This window comes from Mesoplodon bidens (assembly GCF_964165515.1).
Source record: "Mesoplodon bidens genome assembly, chromosome: 11".
Taxonomy (NCBI): Eukaryota; Metazoa; Chordata; class Mammalia; order Artiodactyla; family Ziphiidae; genus Mesoplodon; species Mesoplodon bidens.
The window spans coordinates 102124121-102144106 of NC_138167.1; the positions used below are offsets into that span (position 1 = coordinate 102124121).

The window sequence follows — 19986 nt, forward strand, 5'->3', positions numbered from 1 at the left end:
CCTCTACTTACAAATTTTATTATAAAATGGCCTTAATTTTTTCAGTTTCAAAATGAATTTCCAATTAATCTCAATTCACTAAACATTTTTAATTTCCCACAATGTACAAGGTATTCTTCTCTTTTAGGGTATCTTTTAAGTAGGGTATTGATACCAGTTATCAATTATATGTTAGGGAATGGATATCACCATTGAATACTTTTTTTAAAATTAAACACTTTAAATCTTTACTGTGTCTTGGCTTAAAGCTTTATTGGAAGATTGGGACTGACATATACACACTATTACATACAGAATGGATAACTAATAAGGACCTACTATAGAGCACAGGGAACTCTTCTCAATACTCTGTAATGACCTATATGGGAAAAGAATCTAAAAAAGAGTGGATATATGTATATGTATAACTGATTCGCTTTGCTGTACACCTACCTGAAACTAACACAAGACTGTAAATCAACTACACGCCAATAAAAATTTTTAAAAAAAGAAAAAAATATCTTTTCACATTATTTGAAAAATAATACATTATCACAAAATTAAGAGCTGCGTCAATTGTGGACACATTTAACTTCAGGTTAAATTTTTATTCAAAGAAAATCGCATATTGCTCTATTGAGACCCCTGGACAGTTAACTGTACAATCTCGACAGTGCTTTAATACAGACAGTTTCAAATAATAGTTCACTTGCAGTAAAAATATATCCCCTCTATTTTACTCAGTGAAGCTCAGACCAATTAGTTCTTGTTTATTTGCACCAACCAGTGAAAGAAACCAATTTCTGTCCCTTTTATTATGCTTTTTTTTTTTTTTTTTTTTTTTTTGCGGTACACGGGCCTCTCACTGTTGTGACCTCTCCCGTTGCGGAGCACAGGCTGTTACTTCAGGCACATTTAAAAAGAAACCTAGCCCTCCCCTTAATTGACTCAATTTAAGAAAGTTAAACTCAGCACCAAGAACAGGAGTACATTATTGTTTTATTATTGAGCTGTCATCCCCGAAATATAGATTAAACCTCTGATCTTCACACACAGGTAGCTCAGTGAGTATCATGTACCCTCCCTGCAGGAAGTCACTTGTATATGCTGGGTCATGCCATATGGTTGGTCAGTTGAGTAAACCTTAGTAAACACAGAGTTAGTTTCATTTAGCAGGTTTACTTGCCCAGTTACAAAAGAAAGCAAAGCAGGAGAATATAAAAATGATGAAGGAAATAACAAAAGAACCTTAAAATATTAGGCCCCAATTTAATTATTTTACCACGAATAAATGACAGGGTTATCAAAACTGAAATGAGCTGACACTTTCATTTATAAGAGAATTATGGAAGTGATTGGTGGTTCAAGCTCACAAATCAAAAATTGCTGCACTCCTGGGCTTTCCTGGTGGCGCAGTGGTTGAGAGTCCGCCTGCCGATGCAGGGGACACGGGTTCGTGCCCCGGTCCGGGAAGATCCCACATGCCACAGAGCGGTTGGGCCCGTGAGCCATGGCCGCTGAGCCTGCGCGTCCGGAGCCTGTGCTCCGCCACGGGAGAGGCCACGACAGTGAGAGGCCGGCGTACCGCAAAAAAAATAAAAATAATACTATGAAATATTTTTAACCTCACATTATGTATTAAAATACTGTACTGTGAAATTCCAAGATACAAGTTTAAGGTTTCTGTCAAAGGTCACTAAAAGAGTAAAGGTTTTTCATAACCTTTTTGTTTTCAGTTTTTAATATTAACATTTGCTACACTACTTCATTTATATCAAATGCTCACAGTTGTTTTATAAATACCACAACCTTTCTAAAGAACCTTAGAGTTTGACCTAAATTTAATTATTTTGTTCTCATGGGATAGCAAAGCTATCAAAATTTAAAATAAGGCGACACCCTATATTTGAAGAATAAGTCTGGATTAAGAAAGGTAGTTTAAAACTACATAAAACATTCCAAAGATATGTGTATTGTGGCTTTCATGCTGTTGCTTTGTAAGCTGTGAACCTGAAACAAAGTTTTGCAGTGTTTTTTTCTTGTCTTGTTTTTCTCCAGTTGATAAATGGAATGCGTCCACTGAGAATCTGAAAGTAGTATAAATCATATCAGAAATACAGGATTTGGTTCAACTTACCTGTTTCTGTTGCTGGAAATCCAATCTGAAATAAGCGTTGATGCCTGTTGGTGACAGTGCTTGTTGCCAAAACTACATGCGAGCATTATAACTTCTCTACGTAGCTCTCTGGGTATCATCAAAAGGAAAAGAAAAATTAACAAACGGTGTTAATATCTAGAGAGAAAAGGAAACTCATTACACTACATTACAGTAGATAAGTAAATAATTAGCACAAAGTTAATTTTCAGATATAGAAATTCCATTTTGCTGAGCAAGAGATAACTAAGCAGGGTAGAAGTTATACGTAAAAAAGTCTTCTCTGGAAACAGTACTATAGTGAGGGGTATGGGTTCAGGTCTCAACTTTACCGATAGAGGCAGATCTTAAATTAAAACACGGCAAAGAAAAGCCTTTCTTCTCAGTACCAGGCGGTGGAAACTGTGCTGCCCATCAGAAGTCCTCCCAGGAGAGGGAAATGAAAGATGCAGGATGAAAGTAAGGTCGTCTCATGCTGCTAAAGTCACAGTGGTTTTAGTGGTGTGTTACTGTACAGTTCTGGGGGAAAAAAGCAAATAAGAAAATAAAACCATACTCATGTTGGTAGGATGCTTGAACAAGAGATCCATTAAAATTGTTTTTTGGCCAACCAAGCTTGATGTACGTTGTTGCAACTTGCTTTAAAATATATTCCTAAATGGGGGGGGGGGGGTAAGAGAAAAAAAGATAATATTTTCAAATCGCTCCATGCTGACAATTAAAATTATACAGTAAAATTAAAATATTTTCTAAATGAACCAACTTTGAAATATCAGTAAAATTATGGGCATGGTAATGCTCTATTATAATTTTATTCAACTTGATATTTCAAATATAGAAAATTAGTGTAAAATACAGTTGCAATGATGGAAGTCTACTCTTTACTTCCTACTGAACAATTAAGTAATTTGCACTATTAAATATTTGAGATGATAATTTTTGCAGCAGAACAAGAAAAGTGAGGAATATTGATAATTAATCCATACATACATATATACAAATGTATGTAGCTATAGTTTATGAAAATGAGCACCTAATATTTATGTGTTTTATGTCAATAGACCATATTTAATGCAAAACTGTGCTATAAGTCCAGTCAATAGCCTAGCCTTTTTGAACGTGACGTACACAGAACACTCTTCAGTAAAATGATGTGGTATTTCAAAGTCAAAATCCATTCATCTAATGATATATTTAAATATCAGTAGCAAGGTAAGATATGCTCTCTTCACTTTAATGTGGTCCTTGGATTTTGTCAATGGAACGAAAGCACTGGAATTACAGTAAAAGCAATTCTTAACTTTTATTGAAAATGAGGTGTCTGATATGATATACTCTTCTAAAGTACAAATATATACAAAAATGTATTTTGCTTTACATAAGTTTAATATTGCAGTGTCTCTGTGTTAAGAAGAAAAGAGTAATAAGTCCTTCTCTAGCAGATAAAAATTATACCATAACTGTAATGATACATTTCCACACATGTCTGTTTCAAGGGCTTAGACAAAACTAACAACAATGAACAGTCAAGCCAGGATTATTCCCATTTAAAAAAATATTAAAACAGAGGTGCTTTCATGTAGGTTTAGGATAAAATAGAAAGAAGCAACTCTTATGGACATCACACAGTTTAGATGGCTCTAATAAACAGATTTCATGTCATAGCAATCTAGTCTCGAGTCATTCCAAATGCGTAGGTTAATTAGCAGAGCCAGTATGTCATAAATTAGGATGATTTTATAAGACACAGGGCAGAGTCTTGAAATAACTAAAAAGAAATAAATAGTGCCTAAAGGTGACAGGAGTTACAGAGACATATTCTCATATGCAAAGCTTCACTGGTGATAAGAAATTTTGGAATCAAAAGCTCATTAGCAGTACTTAATCCTAATCTTATTCAAAATGATTATTACATTAGATTAGGTGGTGTCAGCAGTGCAATTCTGGTTTTCCAGTCTTCAAGCTTAGAAAATCTGGTCAGGTAACATTTTGGAATGTTTGTCATGTCTTCAGGTCTATTTGGATTATCTGTTGTTTGCTCTCCTATATCCCCTTAGACCCAATTATGAATGGGCTTTGGCCTCAATGTTGATCTTATCCTTGTTAATTAAGGAAGTGAACTGAATTTACTATGTCCTTTTGGTTAAAAATAATGACTAAGAATCTTTACTGAAACTGTCTATGTTCTGTGAAGATCTTTGGATCCCTCTCCCCAGGTTAAGTCCTTTGTGAACACAGAGCCCTTTAACTCTAGGGAAGTAAGTTTGAACTTTAAGGATGTGCCATGTGTATTTGTTCTTAAATTCTGAGGCATTTAAGCTTAATTGACACTTTTAGGCTAGAACAAAAAGTAGCGTGTATTACATTTCTTCTTCAAGAATTTGCCATTAGTGTTGCGCAGAAGATCAGGACAAAAACAGCACAAATTAGAAGGAACTAAAATAACTCAGGATCAGTTGAATATAGTAGATAATGAGAAAACAGTTTATCTTCTGAAAATAAGAAAGAAGAAAATATATCTTTTTACATTGAAGACATTGTATTTCTCCATGCGGTCCAGTAATTTATCTAGAGGATAAAGAGCTCGGCTGGCGGCGTGCCAAGGAAGAAAATCCTTCTCCTCAGACAGGTATCTGATAATCTCCAGGGGAATATTCTGAGGCAAATAGCCAGCTCTGCACAGCCAAAAAAGTTAATGTTAATTATATGCAGAAAATATACATGATGATGCAAAAATGAAGATTTTACTTATGCAAATAAAAGGCAGAAAGCAAGATTCATCACAGTATAAAGAAGCCATACTCAGTACTATAAAAATAAAATTACCCACTTTTTAAATATAGTCCTACTTAGGATGCCAGTGTCCCTTAATACATACAGAGTTGGGGAGTTAAAAATTTGAATGAGCACAAAAATATCAGAATGCATGTTTTTAAAAAGGAAAGAATTGTGGAATTTGAATAAATCAACTCTAGGTATTTTCCTTCACAGAAACATTTCAGCAGTCACAAGTAATTGAAAATAATTGATTACTGAAATGAAATTCTGGTTTCTCAATGGATTCTCTTTACTTTTCATGTAGCTCTGTGTAATGATATTTAATCCAGGTTGTTTTCAAAAGGATAATCAAATTAAAATAGCAATTTACAGTTTTGACTGTATTTATGTTACATTACCATACAAGCATTTTTCAAACCTTCCTGTTTAAAAAAATAAATGCTTTCTATAACACTTATGAAGATCAGAGTTAGATTTTAAGTCCAAATTACAAAAATGTTAAAGAAATAGACTCTTCCCATTTATTATTTTCAATAGGTTCTGCGTCACTGTGGGGACCAATGTCAGATTCTTTGGAAAATATGAAACTATAGCTTTTTAAAGTTATTTGAACACATGCTGCCCACATTTAAAGAGGGTATATCCAAAAGAGGATCCAAAAAGAAGTGACTACATATAAATTCTACAGTTGATTGCATATAAAATCCTTGCAAATCAAAGCAATATAAATGACAATACACTATGTATCTTGCTGAATTTTTTTTTACATTAATAATCAACTGAATGCAGACTTTTAACACAGGGGATGGGTAAATATGAAAGCAACCAAAGCCTGGTTATCTTCTTTACCTACATTTCACACCATTATTCTCTGTCGTGTCACAAAATTAGATAGACCTTTTTATTTGTGTTTGGTAGAAGGTGGACAGGGAGAGAGCAAAGCCTTTCTCATCTTCATTTCGAACAATTTTGCCAGATTATTTAGTCTTTACTTGTGTGATAAGCAAAAACTACTCTAAAGACAAATATTAACTTGCAGCTGTGTTTATAATGTTCATAATAAAAACCAATTCTGAAGATTACTGGATTTAATAAATGAACGAGCATCACTCTATGATTTTGGTTCACTCCTGGTATAAGATCAACCACAGTTAATGTCTGACATAAATAAGAATGATGAAAATAACCCCAAGTTTCTACATTTCCACAAAATTTCCTGGAGTTTGTATGATTTGGACTCCACCTAGATTTGTGCCACTTTGCTTGTACAGTTTCCATTTTATACATCCTTGCAGAAATAGCATGAAATTAGGCTAAAGCAGCAACAATTAAATAAGAAACTTCATATTTTTGCTAATGTAGCACCATAATAAAACAGTTAAATTTTGCTTACAAGGGTTTTAAAAGTAACGATTTTTTTTTTTCTTAAAAGTAACACAGCTTCCAGTATTTCAGATTTCATAATTTGTTTCCCCTGAACTTTTAATTCTAGATATTCATTAGCATGGTGATCATAAATTTGCCTCCCCTAAAATTATATAATCCCCATGCCACGGATTATATAATTTTAGAGTTGAATAAGATTTATCTAGAAGCCATTATTCTTTTGTTGAGGAAACAAGAAAAATAAGGTATTAGAAAAAAAAGAACTTTTAGTATGTAGCTAACTTATTAGGGCCCTTCAAATAAGTTTGGAGAATCAAGAAAGGTGTTTGGATCTATTTTCTCACAGATTTAAACATACTACCTTATGTCACTTATAATTTATTACGTTTCTTTTCTTCTCTATAAACGGATGGACATCTTTCAATGACTTATGTTTTGTGAGAAATATGACTACAAATTTAAAAATATGACAAATAATGTTATGAAAAGAGACTTGGACCCAAGAAAGAGCATGAAACTGAGGACGAGCCTGGAACCATGAGTGCCTCCTGAACAATTAAACAAATTCATCTCTCCAAGCCCCACATTCCTTATCTGTGAAATAAGAGGGTTGAACTAGGAGATATCTTTTTTAGCTCCAAAACCCTTTTATTCTAACCTACTTATCTATAATTTAGCCTGCTGAAAAAATTATTACCACAATATGGGCATAATGTATTTGCTTAAAATTTTGAAAAAAAAAACCTTATAATTTTTATATTCCCCACTCTTCAATTGTTTGATATGTTATGTACAAATCTTCTAAGAGTCAGAGCTTGGATCTAGGTTTTATAGGTCATCTGACACAGTGTTAGAAAATTAAAGCAAAGCAAGACTAATAGATAGTTCAAATAATGACAAGTACAGAAAAGTATTAATTAAATGAAGAAATGGAGCAGGTTCTGTTTTGAGTGCTTATGCCAAAAATTGCTAACTGCTCACCAAAATCCACGTTCTCCTCTACTTCCTGGAATAGAGTATAATTCCTATTCCCTTCATAGTTATGTGTGGTCACGTGACTAAGCTCTAGCCTGCAGAATATAAGCATTCCTCGCTGTCGAGCTCAGCCCATAGACATCTTTCATTGGCTCCTCCATGTTCTTTTTCCCTAAAATGAATCTTCCAGGATGACCTTGTATTGAACTCTTGTATTGAACATGTCAGAAACCCACCTGGGTCTCTGGATGACTGCATCCCCAAGTACCAGTTCTCACACCCAGTTCTGTTATGTGAGCAGGAAATACACTTCTATTGTTTTTGATTTGAATATATGTTTGGATCTATTTTTTTTTTAAAGCAGTTAGCGTCTCTAATGCAGTCCTCAAATAGAATAAGAAACAGATTACACTCAAATTGCCCTCATTTTGTGTTGTTACAAACATATGTAAGTAATCATCTACTGTATAATTCAATATACTTGCATTTAGCCTACTAAATCAAAATATGTAGCTATACTCAATTGGATAAGAGGATAATCAGCTTCATTACAAAATTAAGACTTGTAAGAGATAATGTTGGTGAATAAGTTACCTAGTTTAGATATGTGTTTGTGTAATTGGCTGGTAATGATATCTGTGATTACTACTACTGATAAAGTAATCAATATAGGGGAAGTGTGTGGAATCCCAGTGAATGGAACATGACATTAGCTCAAAGTAATCAGCCCAGAAGGGAGCACACTTAGGGGCCTGATGCTGAAATGCAGTTTCCTTAAATTTGCATCATCACAGGGAAATGTTGCTAAAAAATGGGGGGGGGGATTAGCAAATTTAAAGAATGTTTCATATATAACTAAATGTGTTTTATTAATCTTTTAGGAAGAAATTGTAGATGATATTTATCTTCTCTACTGTTGAGGTGGGGCTTGGCATAAGAAATGAGTTAGGAATCAAGAAAAGACAATGGAGAAGAGAAGCAAATGAGGAAAGTTTAAGAAATGGATAAAAGATTGCCTATTGCACCTATACAGTTCTTCCTCCCATCCCTGCCCCCCCAACACACATACCCTCCCCTCCTCCTTCTCTAATTTATGGGAGCTTGCAATGAAATATATTTTTAGGCATACAAGAGAATATTTTTATAAGAAGGAGATTAAAACCAGACTATATTAACTGATGTTAAAGTGCACTGATCTTAGCTGGCTTTGTTTTCACCTAAGATCCAAAACTACTTTTAAAAAGCTGCTCTGAATTCCTGTGAATGTTAGCTCCTAAATCTACTATGATGGGTGGCTTGTACACAAATAACCTATTTTACCATGAATTTTCTTTAAAAGCCATTGGTTTCTGGGTGCTTGAAACTTAGGAAAAAATAAAAAGCACAATCTTCAGACTTTTCAGAGCATCATATTCCAGTTTTCATTAATTGAATATTCATTTAAAGCCAATGAATAGCCTACTACATTATTTCACCCTATATGGAGAAGATACTGTAACTGTCCCTTAGGGCATATATATATATATTTCTTTTTTTGTGTGTGGTACACGGGCCTCTCACCGCTGTGGCCTCTCCCGTTGTGGAGCACAGGCTCCGGACACGCAGGCTTAGCGGCCATGGCTCACGGGCCCAGCCGCTCTGCGGCATGTGGGATCTTCCCAGACCAGGGCCTGAACCCGTGTCCCCTGCATCGGCAGGCGGACTCTCAACCACTGCGCCACCAGGGAAGCCCAGGGCATAGATTTTTAAAGCAATTACTGAAATGCTTAATTAAGAAGTTTACTATTTTACCTATTATTCTTTGTTATTCAGTATTAAAAGACTTTAATGTGCTCTTTGTGGGAAGATCCTATGGTGGAGATTGAAAATTCCACTAGCCCTCAGAGTACCATAGAATAAAGAGGCAACTACACAGGAGAGTTATCTGTGTCAACCATGGGTCCATCTGGTCATTTCTTAGAGAAAATAAAGATATGATTCAGGCACTGGCAACTGTTGCCTGCAGCAGAGGTGAAAAGGAAGTTATAGTCGGCCCTCCACATCCACGGGTTCTGCATCAGTGGATTCAACCAACTGTAGATAAAAAATATTTGGGGAAAAAAATGCCAAAATTACAGAAAGTTCCAAAAGGCAAAACTTGAATTTGCTGCATACTGACAAATACTTACATAATATTTACATTGTATTTGGTATTATTAGTATTAATCTAGAGATGATTTAAAGTATCCTGGATGATGTACGCAGGTTATATGCAAATACTATGCCATTTTATATAAGGGACCTGAGCACTGGAGGATTTTCGTATTTGTGGGGGTTCCTGAAACCAATGGCTGAAGGATACCAAGGGACAGCTATACTTACTTGCAGCCCCACAAAATTATGAACATGAAGTTGTACAAAAAGGAGTCTCATAGTCCCTTGTCCTCCTGTTGCTTTTTTTCCAGGAAGCCCTCTCCCAAAACTGACTTAGGCACCTATTTTCTGACCTCACATAACACCTTGATAACACCCCTATTCATAATAAATATCATGGTATTAATCAGAATTTTATCATGATACTATCTTTCTCACTCACTGGACTTAGATCTGTAAGGAAATGAAGCATTCTTTTTACCCATCTTTTTATCCCCATAGCCTACTGCAGAATCTAGTTCAAAATAGGCACTCAATATTGTAAGTTCAAAATGGCAGAGTAGTAGGACGTGTGGTCACTCTCTCTAGTGAGAGCACCAGAATCATAACTAACTGCTGAACAATCATCAACAGGATGATGGAACTCACAAAAAAGATACCCTACAGGGCTTCCCTGGTGTGGCACAGTGGTTGAGAATCTGCCTGCCAATTCAGCAGACACGGGTTCGAGCCCTGGTCTGGGAAGATCCCACATGCCGCAGAGCAACTAGGCCCGTGAGCCACAACTACTGAGCCTGCGCATCTGGAGCTTGTGCTCCGCAACAAGAGAGGCCGCGATAGTGAGGGGCCCACGCACCACGATGAAGGGTGGCCCCTGCTTGCCGCAACAAGAGAAAGCCCACGCACAGAAATGAAGACACCCACACAGCCAAAAATAAATAAATAAATAAAATAAAATAAAATAAAAAAAGATACCTTACATTCAAAGACAAAGGAGAAGCGACAGCGAGATGGTAGGAGGGGCTCAATCACAATAAAATCAAATCCCGTAACTGCTGGGTGGGTGACTCACAAACTGGAGAACAATTATACCACAGAACTCCACCCACTGGAGTGAAGATTCTGAGCCGCACGTCAGGCTTCCCAACCAGGGGGTCTGACAGGGGGAGGAGGAATTCCCAGAGAATCAGACTTTGAAGGCTGGCAGGATTTGATTGCAGGACTTCAACAGGTCTAGGGCAAACAGAGACTCCACTCTTGGAGTGTGTGCATCAGGATCTGGGGGAAGGAGCAGTGACCCCACAGGAGACTGAACCAGACCTACTTGCTAGTGTTGGAGGGTCTCCTGCAGAGGTGGGGGGTGGCTGTGGCTCACCACGGGGACAAGGACCCTGGCAGCAGAAGTTTTGGGAAGTACTCCTTGGCGTGAGCCCTCCAGAGTCTGCCATTAGCCCACCAAAGTTCCGGTAGGCTCCAGTGCTGGGTCACCTCAAGCCAAATGATCAACAGGGAGGGAACTCAGCCCCACCCATCAGCACACAAGCAGATTAAAGTTTTACTGAGCTCTGCCCACCAGAGCAACAGCCAGCTCTACCCACCACAGGTCCCTCCCATCAGGAAGCTTGCACAAGCCTGTTAGATAGCCTCATTCACCAGAGGGCAGACAGCAGAAGCAAGAAGAACTACAATACTGAAGCCTGCAGAAGGAAAACCACATTCACAGAAAGACAGACAAAATGAAAAGGCAGAGGACTATGTACCAGATGAAGAAACAAGATAAGATCCCAGAAAAACAACTAAATGAAGTGGAGAGAGGAAACATTCCAGAAAAACATATTCAGAATAATGATGGTGAAGATGATCCAGGAGTTCAGAAAAAGAATGGAGGCAAAGATCGAGAAGATGCAAGAAATGTTTAACAAAGACATAGAAGAATTAAAGAACAAACAAACAGAGATGAACAATACAATAAGTGACATGAAAAATACACTAGAAGGAATCAATAGCAGAATAACTGAGGCAGAAGAATGGATAAGTGACCTAGAAGACAGAATGGTGGAAATCACTGCCACAGAACAGAATAAAAAAAAAAAAAGAATGAAAAGAAATGAAGACAACCTAAGAGACCTCTGGGACAACAGTAAACGCACCAACATTCCCATTATAGGGGTCCCAGAAGGAGAAGAGAGAGACAAAGGACCTGAGAAAATATTTGAAGAGATTAGAGTCGAAAACTTCCCTAATATGGGAAAGGAAATAGCCACCCAAGTCCAGGAAGCACAGAGTCCCAGGCAGGATAAACCCAAGAGAAACACACCGAGACACATAGTAATCAAATTGACAAAAATTAAAGACACAGAAAAATTATTAAAAGCAACAAAGGAATAACAACAAATAACATACACGGGAACTCCCATAAGGTTAACAGCTGATTTCTCAGCAGAAACTCTACAAGCCAGAAGGGAGTGGCATGATACATTTAAAGTAATGAAAGGGAAGAACCTACAACCAAGATTACTCTACCCAGCAAGGATCTCATTCATATTTGATGGAGAAATCAAAAGCTTTACAGACAAGCAAAAGCTAAGAGAATTCAGCACCACCAAACCAACTCCACAAAAAATGCTAAAGGAACTTCTTTAAGTGGGAAACACAAGAGAAGAAAACGACCTACAAAAACAAACACAAAACAATTAAGAAAATGGCAATAGGAATATATGTATCGATAATTACCTTAAATGTGAATGGACTAAATGCTCCAAACAAAACACACAGGCTCGTTGAGTGGACACCAAAACAAGACCCATATATATGCTGTCTACAAGAGACACACTTCAGACCTAGGGACACATACAGACTGAAAGTGAGGGGATGGAAAAAGATATTCCATGCAAATGGAAATCAAAACAAAGCTGGAGTAGCAATACTCATATTAGATAAACTAGACTTTAAAATAAAGAATGTTACAAGAGACAAGGAAGGACACTACATAGTGATCAAGGGATCAATCCAAGAAGAACATATAATAATTATAAATATATATGCACCCAACACAGGAGCACCTCAACACATAAGGCAATTGCTAACACCTATAAAAGAGGAAATTGACAGTAACACAATAATAGTAGGGGACTTTAACACCTCACCTACAGCAATGGACAGATCATCCAGACAGAAAATTAATAAGAAAGCACAGCTTTAAATGACACAATAGACCAGATAGATTTAATTGATATTTATAGGACATTCCATCCAAAAACAGATTTCACTTTCTTCTCAAGTGGACATGGAATATTCTCCAGGATAGATCACATCTTTGCTCACAAATCAAACCTCAGTAAATTTAAGAAAATTGAAATCATATCAGGCGTCTTTTCGGACCACAACTCTATGAGGTTAGAAATCAATTACAGGGAAAAAGACGTAAAAAACACAAACACATGGAGGCTAAACAGTACGTTACTAAAAAACCAAGAGGTCACTGAAGAAAACAAAGAGGAAATCAAAACATACCTAGAAACAAATGACAATGGAAACACGACCTATCCAAAACCTATGGGATGCAGCAAAAGCAGTTCTAAGAGGGAAGTTTACAGTAATACAGTCCTACCTCAAGAAACAAGAAAAATCTCAAATAAGCAATCTAACCTTACACCTAAAGGAACTAGAGAAAGAAGAACAAACAAAACCCAAAGTTAGTAGAAGGAAAGAAATCATAAAGATCAGAGCAGACATAAATGAAATAGAAACAAAGAAAATGATAACAAGGATCAATAAAACTAAAAGCTAGTTCTTTGAGAAGATAAAAAAAGTTGAAAAAACTTTAGCCAGACTCATCAAGAAAAAGGGGGAGAGGACTCAAATCAATAAAATTAGAAATGGAAAACGAGAAGTAACAACAGACACCGCAGAAATACAAAGCATCATAAGAGACTACTACATGAAACTCTATGCCAATAAAATGGACAAACTGGATGTAATGGACAAATTCTTAGAAAGGTACAACCTTCCAAGACTGAACCAGGAAGAAACATAAAATATGAGCAGACCAGTCACAAGTAATGATATTGAAACTGTGATTTAAAATTTTCCAACAAACAATATCCAGGACCAGATGGCTTCACAGGTGAATTCTATCAAACATTTAGACAAGAGCTAACACCCATCCTTCTCAAACTCTTCCAAAATATAGCAGAGGGAGGAACACTCCCATACTCATCCTACGAGGCCATCACCCTGATACCAAAACCAGACAAAGATATTACAAAAAAAGAAACAGAGCAATATCAATGCTGAATATAGATACAAAAATCCTCAACAAAATACTAGCAAACAGAATCCAAGAACACATTAAAAGGATTATGCACCATGATCAAGTGGGATTTATCCCAGGGATGCAAGGATTCTTCAATATATGCAAATCAATCAATGTGATACACCATATTAATGAATTGAAGAATAAAAACCATATGATCATCTCGATAGATGCAGAAAAAGCTTTTGATAAAATTCAACACCCATTTATGATAAAAACTCTCCTGAAAGTGGGCATAGAGTGAACCTACCTCAACATAATAAAGGCCATATATGACAAACCCACAGCTAACATCCTTCTAAATGGCGAAAAACTGAAAGCATTTCCTCTAAGATCAGGAACAAGACAAGGATGTCCACTCTCACCACTATTATTCAACATAGTTTTGGAAGTCTTAGCCACAGCAATCAGAGAAGAAAAAGAAATAAAAGGAACACAAACTGGAAAAAAAGTAAAACTCTCACTGTTTGCAGATGACATGATACTATATATATATATAGATAATCCTAAAGATGCCACCAGAAAACTACTAGAGCTAATGAACAAATTTGGTAAAGTTGCAGGATACAAAGTTAATGCATGGAAATCGCTTGCATTCCAATACACTAACAACGAAAGATAAATTAAGGAAACAATCCCAATCCACCATCGTAACAAAAAGAATAAAATACCTAGGAATAAACCTACCTAAAGAGGTAAAAGACTTGTACTCAGAAAACTATAAAACACTGATGAAAGAAATCTAATGTGATGCAAACAGATGGAGAGATATACAATGTGATTGGATTGGAAGAATCAATATTGTGAAAATGAATATTCTACCCATAGCAATCTACAGATTCAATGCAATCCCTATCAAATTACCAGTGGCATTTTTTACAGAACTAGAATAATAAATCTTAAAATTTGTATGGAGACACAAAAGACCCCGATTAGCCAAAGCAATCTTCAGGGAAAAAAAACAAGAGCTGGAGGAATCAGACTCCCTGACTTCATACTCTAGTACAAAGCTATAGTAATCAAGACAATATGGTACTGGCACAAAAACAGAAATATAGATCAATGTAATAGGTTAGAAAGCCCACAGATAAACCCATGCACCTATGGTCAACTAATCTATGACAAAGGAGGCAAAGATATACAATGGAGAGAAGACAGTCTCTTCAATAAGTGTTGCTGGGAAAACTGGACAGCTACATGTAAAAGAATGAAATTAGAACACTCCCTAACACCACACACAAAAACTCAAACTGGATTAAAGACCTAAATGTAAGACCAGACACTATCAAACTCTTAGAGGAAAACATAGGAAGAACACTCTTTGACGTAAATCATAGCAAGATCTTTTTTGAAACCACCTCCTAGAGTAATGGAAATAAAAACAAAAATAAACAAATGGGACCTAATGAAACTTCAAAGCTTTTGCACAGCAAAGGAAACTATAAACAAGGTGAAAAGACAGCCCTCAGAATGGAAGAAAATATTTGCAAACGAATCAACAGACAAAGGATTAATCTCCAAAATACATAAATAGCTCATGCAGCTCAATATCAAAGAAACAAACAACCCAATCCAAAAATGGGCAGAAGACCTAAATAGGCATTTCTCCAAAGAAGATGTACAGATGGCCAAGAGGCACATGAAAAGCTGCTCAACATCACTAATTATTAGATAAATGCAAATCAAAACTACAGTGAGGTATCACCTCACACCAGCTTGAATGGGCATCATCAGAAAATCTATAAACAACAAATGCTGGAGAGGGTGTGGAGAAAAGGGAACCCTCTTGCACTGTTGGTGGGAATGTAAATTGAGACAGGCACTACAGATAACAGTATGGAGGTTCCTTAGAAAACTAAAAATAGAATTACCATATGACCCAGCAATCTCACTACTGGGCATATACCCAGAGGAAACCATAATTCAAAAAGACACATGCACCCCAATGTTCATTGCAGTGCTATTTACAATAGCCAGGTCATAGAACCTAAGTGCCCATCAACAGATGAATGGATAAAGAAGACGTGTTACATATATACAATGGAATATTACTCAGCCATAAAAAGGAACGAAATTCGGTCATTTGTAGAGACGTGGATGGACCTAGAGACTGTCATACATTGTGAAGTAAGTCAGAAAGAGGAAAAAAATATCGTATATTAACATATATATGTGTAATCTAGAAAAGTGGTACAGGTGAACCAGTTTGCAAGGCAGAAATAGAGACATAGAGGTAGAGAACAAACGTATGGCCACCAAGGGGGGAAAGTTAGTGGTGGTGGGGGGGAAGGTGGGATGAATTGGGAGGTTGGGATTGACATATATGCACTAATATGTATAAAATCAAAAACTAATAAGAACCTGCTTATAAAATATAATTATAAAACTAAAAAAAAGGCACTCAATAAATGTTCCTCAAAACTAAGTTAAATTATGGTAATAATGTCAGTTTTTAAAAACAAGCACATTTTACAAATATATTAAAACTTAAACAGAACCATATTTTTTAAATTAAGCATTTTCTAAGGTTAAACAATACCAGCAGGATGGAAAAATTTTATTGGAGTGATCTTTGTAGTACTTTTGCTCATCTTGTTTATTAATGATACACATGATAGAAGACAAGAAGGCCATTGCTAACTAGCCAACAGCTTTGAAAAAGTTAGCCTATAATAAAGTAAAATAGCTTTATAGCCAGTGAGAAAGCAGAAGCATCATAAAACATATCTATACTTTTTTTCTCTGATTAATAAATAACTCTCCTATTCTCCTTTATGTGTTATTTTATACCATGCATTTAAATAAATTGAGGGAGGGCTTGGAAATCTCTTTCTCCTGGTCAGTAAATTGACAAGAGTGAATTACATGATCTCTAAGTTTCCTCCTTCCATAAACATTTAATAATTAAAAATAAAGCATCCAGAAATAAATTTTGCAATTTGTATAGTTCCACTATCACACCACAACCATCCTTTTTTCTCCACACACAAACTTGTTTCTTCATTTCCCAACATAAGTTCTCAAGAAATCAGCCATGATCTAAATTCAGAGGGTCCACTAGGCACTCAGTAATGTTAAGAAGCAAAGTCAGTGTTTGGCCTTTAGTTGGAAAAGTCAACAGATGTTAGCTATTTTCCCCCAAAATGAAAAAGTCCTTAGCTTTACAACCAAAGTCAACTAATTTATTTAATTTTATTTTTTAGAAAACTATCAATTAGTATAAGCTATACTATATTGAGGAATTACTGTATTCCGCCTACAGTGCACTGTTTTGGAATGACATGTCTGTTTCAGTTTATTAACCTTAAAAGCTTCAAGATCAGTACTATTATGCCTTTTTTTTTTTTTTTTAAGATAAAGAAGCTAAAGTTTACAGAAGAGAAGCACCTTGCTGAGCTCACCTGGCTAATAAGCCGTAGGGATGGAATTCAAAGCCAGGACTGACCAGAAAGCTCCCCATGGGTCCCCTGCATGAGTCTGCCTCCCCAAATCCCATTTGAAATAAGGCTAAAGGCTTTCTTTCTCCCTTTCTTTAACATCTGTTTACATGTCATGATCACAGCACTCATCACCCTTAGACCAGAAGTGCAAATAAATAGCTAATAAAATCTCAGGGCTATAAAGGGAAATTAAGCAATATTAGGGAAAGGAGATTTATGGGGGAACAATTTAAATCGGGTGTTTAGGGAAAGGCCTCCCTGAAGACATCTGCATGAAGTGAGAGAACAGGCTGAGTGAATCTGGCAGGAGGCGAATTATGATTGAGGAAACAGCAAGTTCAAAAGTCCTGAGACAGGAACAAATTTGGGATCTTGAAAGATAATAAAAGGGACTTTGTGGCTGAAGTGGAATAAGCCTGAGACAAAGAGTAGGGCCTGAGGTTGCAGAGGTTGGTGGTGCTAGATCATGAAGGCTCTAAATAATAAGGGCTTCAGGTCATTTGTCTACAGGTAATGGGAAGCCACCAAAAGTTTTTGAGCTGGGAAATGACATGATCTGATTTATATTCTAAAAGGGTGACTCTAGCTGGAAGAGAGAGCAAACTCAAATTGCCACATGGTCTTCCAAGATGAGAATGAAGTTAAATAGGATTTTCCAGTTGATCTTCTCTCTCTCGCTATACAGACTATGCTTATGAGAAATATATTACCTCTTGAGTGAAATCGATGACATGAAAACAGACATAATGCTTTGTTTTGTTTTGTTTTTAAGGTAGGCTATGCATGCGATTTGTTTTAGAAACAGTTTCTTATGCAGGTATCAGAAAAAAAAATTCCAAAGCCTTATCCATGCATTATTTGTTTTTGCTCAATTGCTAAAAACAGCATCAGATGATATGGGAAGTTCCTGGAGAAATCATTTAAACAATGAGCACATTTTAAAAGAATATATGGTGTATATACAGGAAGCTGTATATTCCATTTTGAGTTAATTAGAAGATTTATTCCAGAATTTAAATACAGAAAATAGCCTGACAGGACACCAGAAAAATTATCCACGTAGCTTATAATTTCCATGGAAAATACAATGCTTAAAGTTGGTATGGAATTCTGCTTTCTGGGCAGTGAAATTTTCCAATGCTCTACAGAGCCACATGGGAGCGGAACGAATAAAAATTTCAGCATGACTTTGCAGAATTTGAGTTTACTGACATCAGGATATCAAATCATTAACCTAAAGGTCCATAAATCAGTGGAGCTTCTAGCTTCCTATATGCCTCCTTTTTCAGAGAAATGTGTGAATAATAAGAAACTAGGAAAGAGAAAAACATCACTCAAACCAAGTCACTTAGAAATAACTGGGTATATCTCCTCTTGTCTAATATTTATGTCAAAGTTTTGTCTTTTATATAGATTTTATTACATTGTATGTAAGTTTATATATTTAACTTAATTTTCCATATTATTAGGAATTCCTCATAATTACTTTCAAGTTAGTTCTAAGAATATTCTGTTGGGAAGATAAGTGTAGTTCACCATTGTTGAGCATTTTGGGTATATACATTTTTCATATCTTAAGTAACAGACCTATGAACATCTTTGTGCACAACGCTTTTACATATTCTGGATGATTTTCTTTGGATGAAACACCCAAATTCGAATTCTCATGTCACTAGTTATAAAATATTGTGGTTCCTGGCAAATCTGAGTTCATGTTTTCTGGCATCATCAATCAGCCACTGGTCTCAGACAAAGGAAAAAAGGCAGTCACTGTGGTGGCCAACACAGAGTCAGCACTCCCTACGTGCCAGTCCCTATGCCAAGTGCTACACATACATTATGTTATTAAAGCTTCATGACAATCTTCTGAGATCAGCAACATTACTATCCTCATCTTACAGATCAAAACTGAGCTCAAGGGGCTTTCCTGGTGGCGCAGTGGTTGAGAGTCCACCTGCCGATGCGGGGGACACGGGTTCGTGCCCCGGCCCGGGAGGATCCCACATGCCGCGGAGCGGCTGGGCCCGTGAGCCATGGCCACTGAGCCTGCGCGTCCGGAGCCTGTGCTCCGCAATGGGAGAGGCCACAACAGTGAGAGGCCCGCGTACCGCAAACAAACAAACAAACAAAAAACAACAAACAACTGAGGCTCACAAAGGTTACTGAACCTCTCCAGGGTCATACTGCAAATAAGGATGTTGCTGTTATTTGAATCCGATCTTCCTGCTGAGCCCGTGACATTCTTAACCACTATTCCGAAAGACCTAGGAAGTAATTTTTTATTCTTTTTCCCATCTTGTAGTTTAAAAAATGAGGATAGGAATATGGGGGAAATCAAGTGGGAGTAACCTCTGGGGGCCTTATGAGGAAAAAATAATATAAGAGAACAGATGTGGAAGGAGAGACTGATTTGGTCCATGACAGTGACTCTGAAATGGAGGCCTTAGTGGACTCATTGTAGATAAAGCTTTTAGACTTTGGTCGTTTGTGTCTCTTTTGCCAAAACCACTTTCTTCACCGCTGTCCCCCATTCCCTGGGCCTCTTCATTATCAAGTCTAATCTCCGTATGTCAAGGAACATCCACAGTTCAGACTGGCCTGGAGGGGCTAACCAGTTAGGAGCAACATACCTACCATGAAGAGTGTGCATTACAACAACACTTTGCTTTCAGAAATATTGTTGACAGAGGTAAAAACAACAGAGCACTAGAATGTGTTCTAAAAAAGAGAAGGAGAGGTAATCACATAAAATTACAGTCTTATTTAAATAAGAGGAAATGCTTCAAATGACAGAAGATGTTTTCCATCTCAAGGTCTTATGGGAA

General features: G+C 36.6%; 1 protein-coding gene across 1 annotated transcript in view; it reads right to left on the bottom strand.

Annotated features, from left to right (window-relative positions):
• Positions 1-19986, bottom strand: part of TRHDE (thyrotropin releasing hormone degrading enzyme) — a gene marked incomplete at its 5' end in the record, with an annotated part of 390730 nt that overhangs the window by 32217 nt on the left and 338527 nt on the right. Inside the window, 3 exons of the mRNA XM_081249500.1 lie at positions 2117-2224; positions 2691-2788; positions 4662-4809. Coding sequence (XP_081105626.1) covers positions 2117-2224; positions 2691-2788; positions 4662-4809 — 354 coding nt within the window. The remainder of the gene's footprint in view (positions 1-2116; positions 2225-2690; positions 2789-4661; positions 4810-19986) is intronic.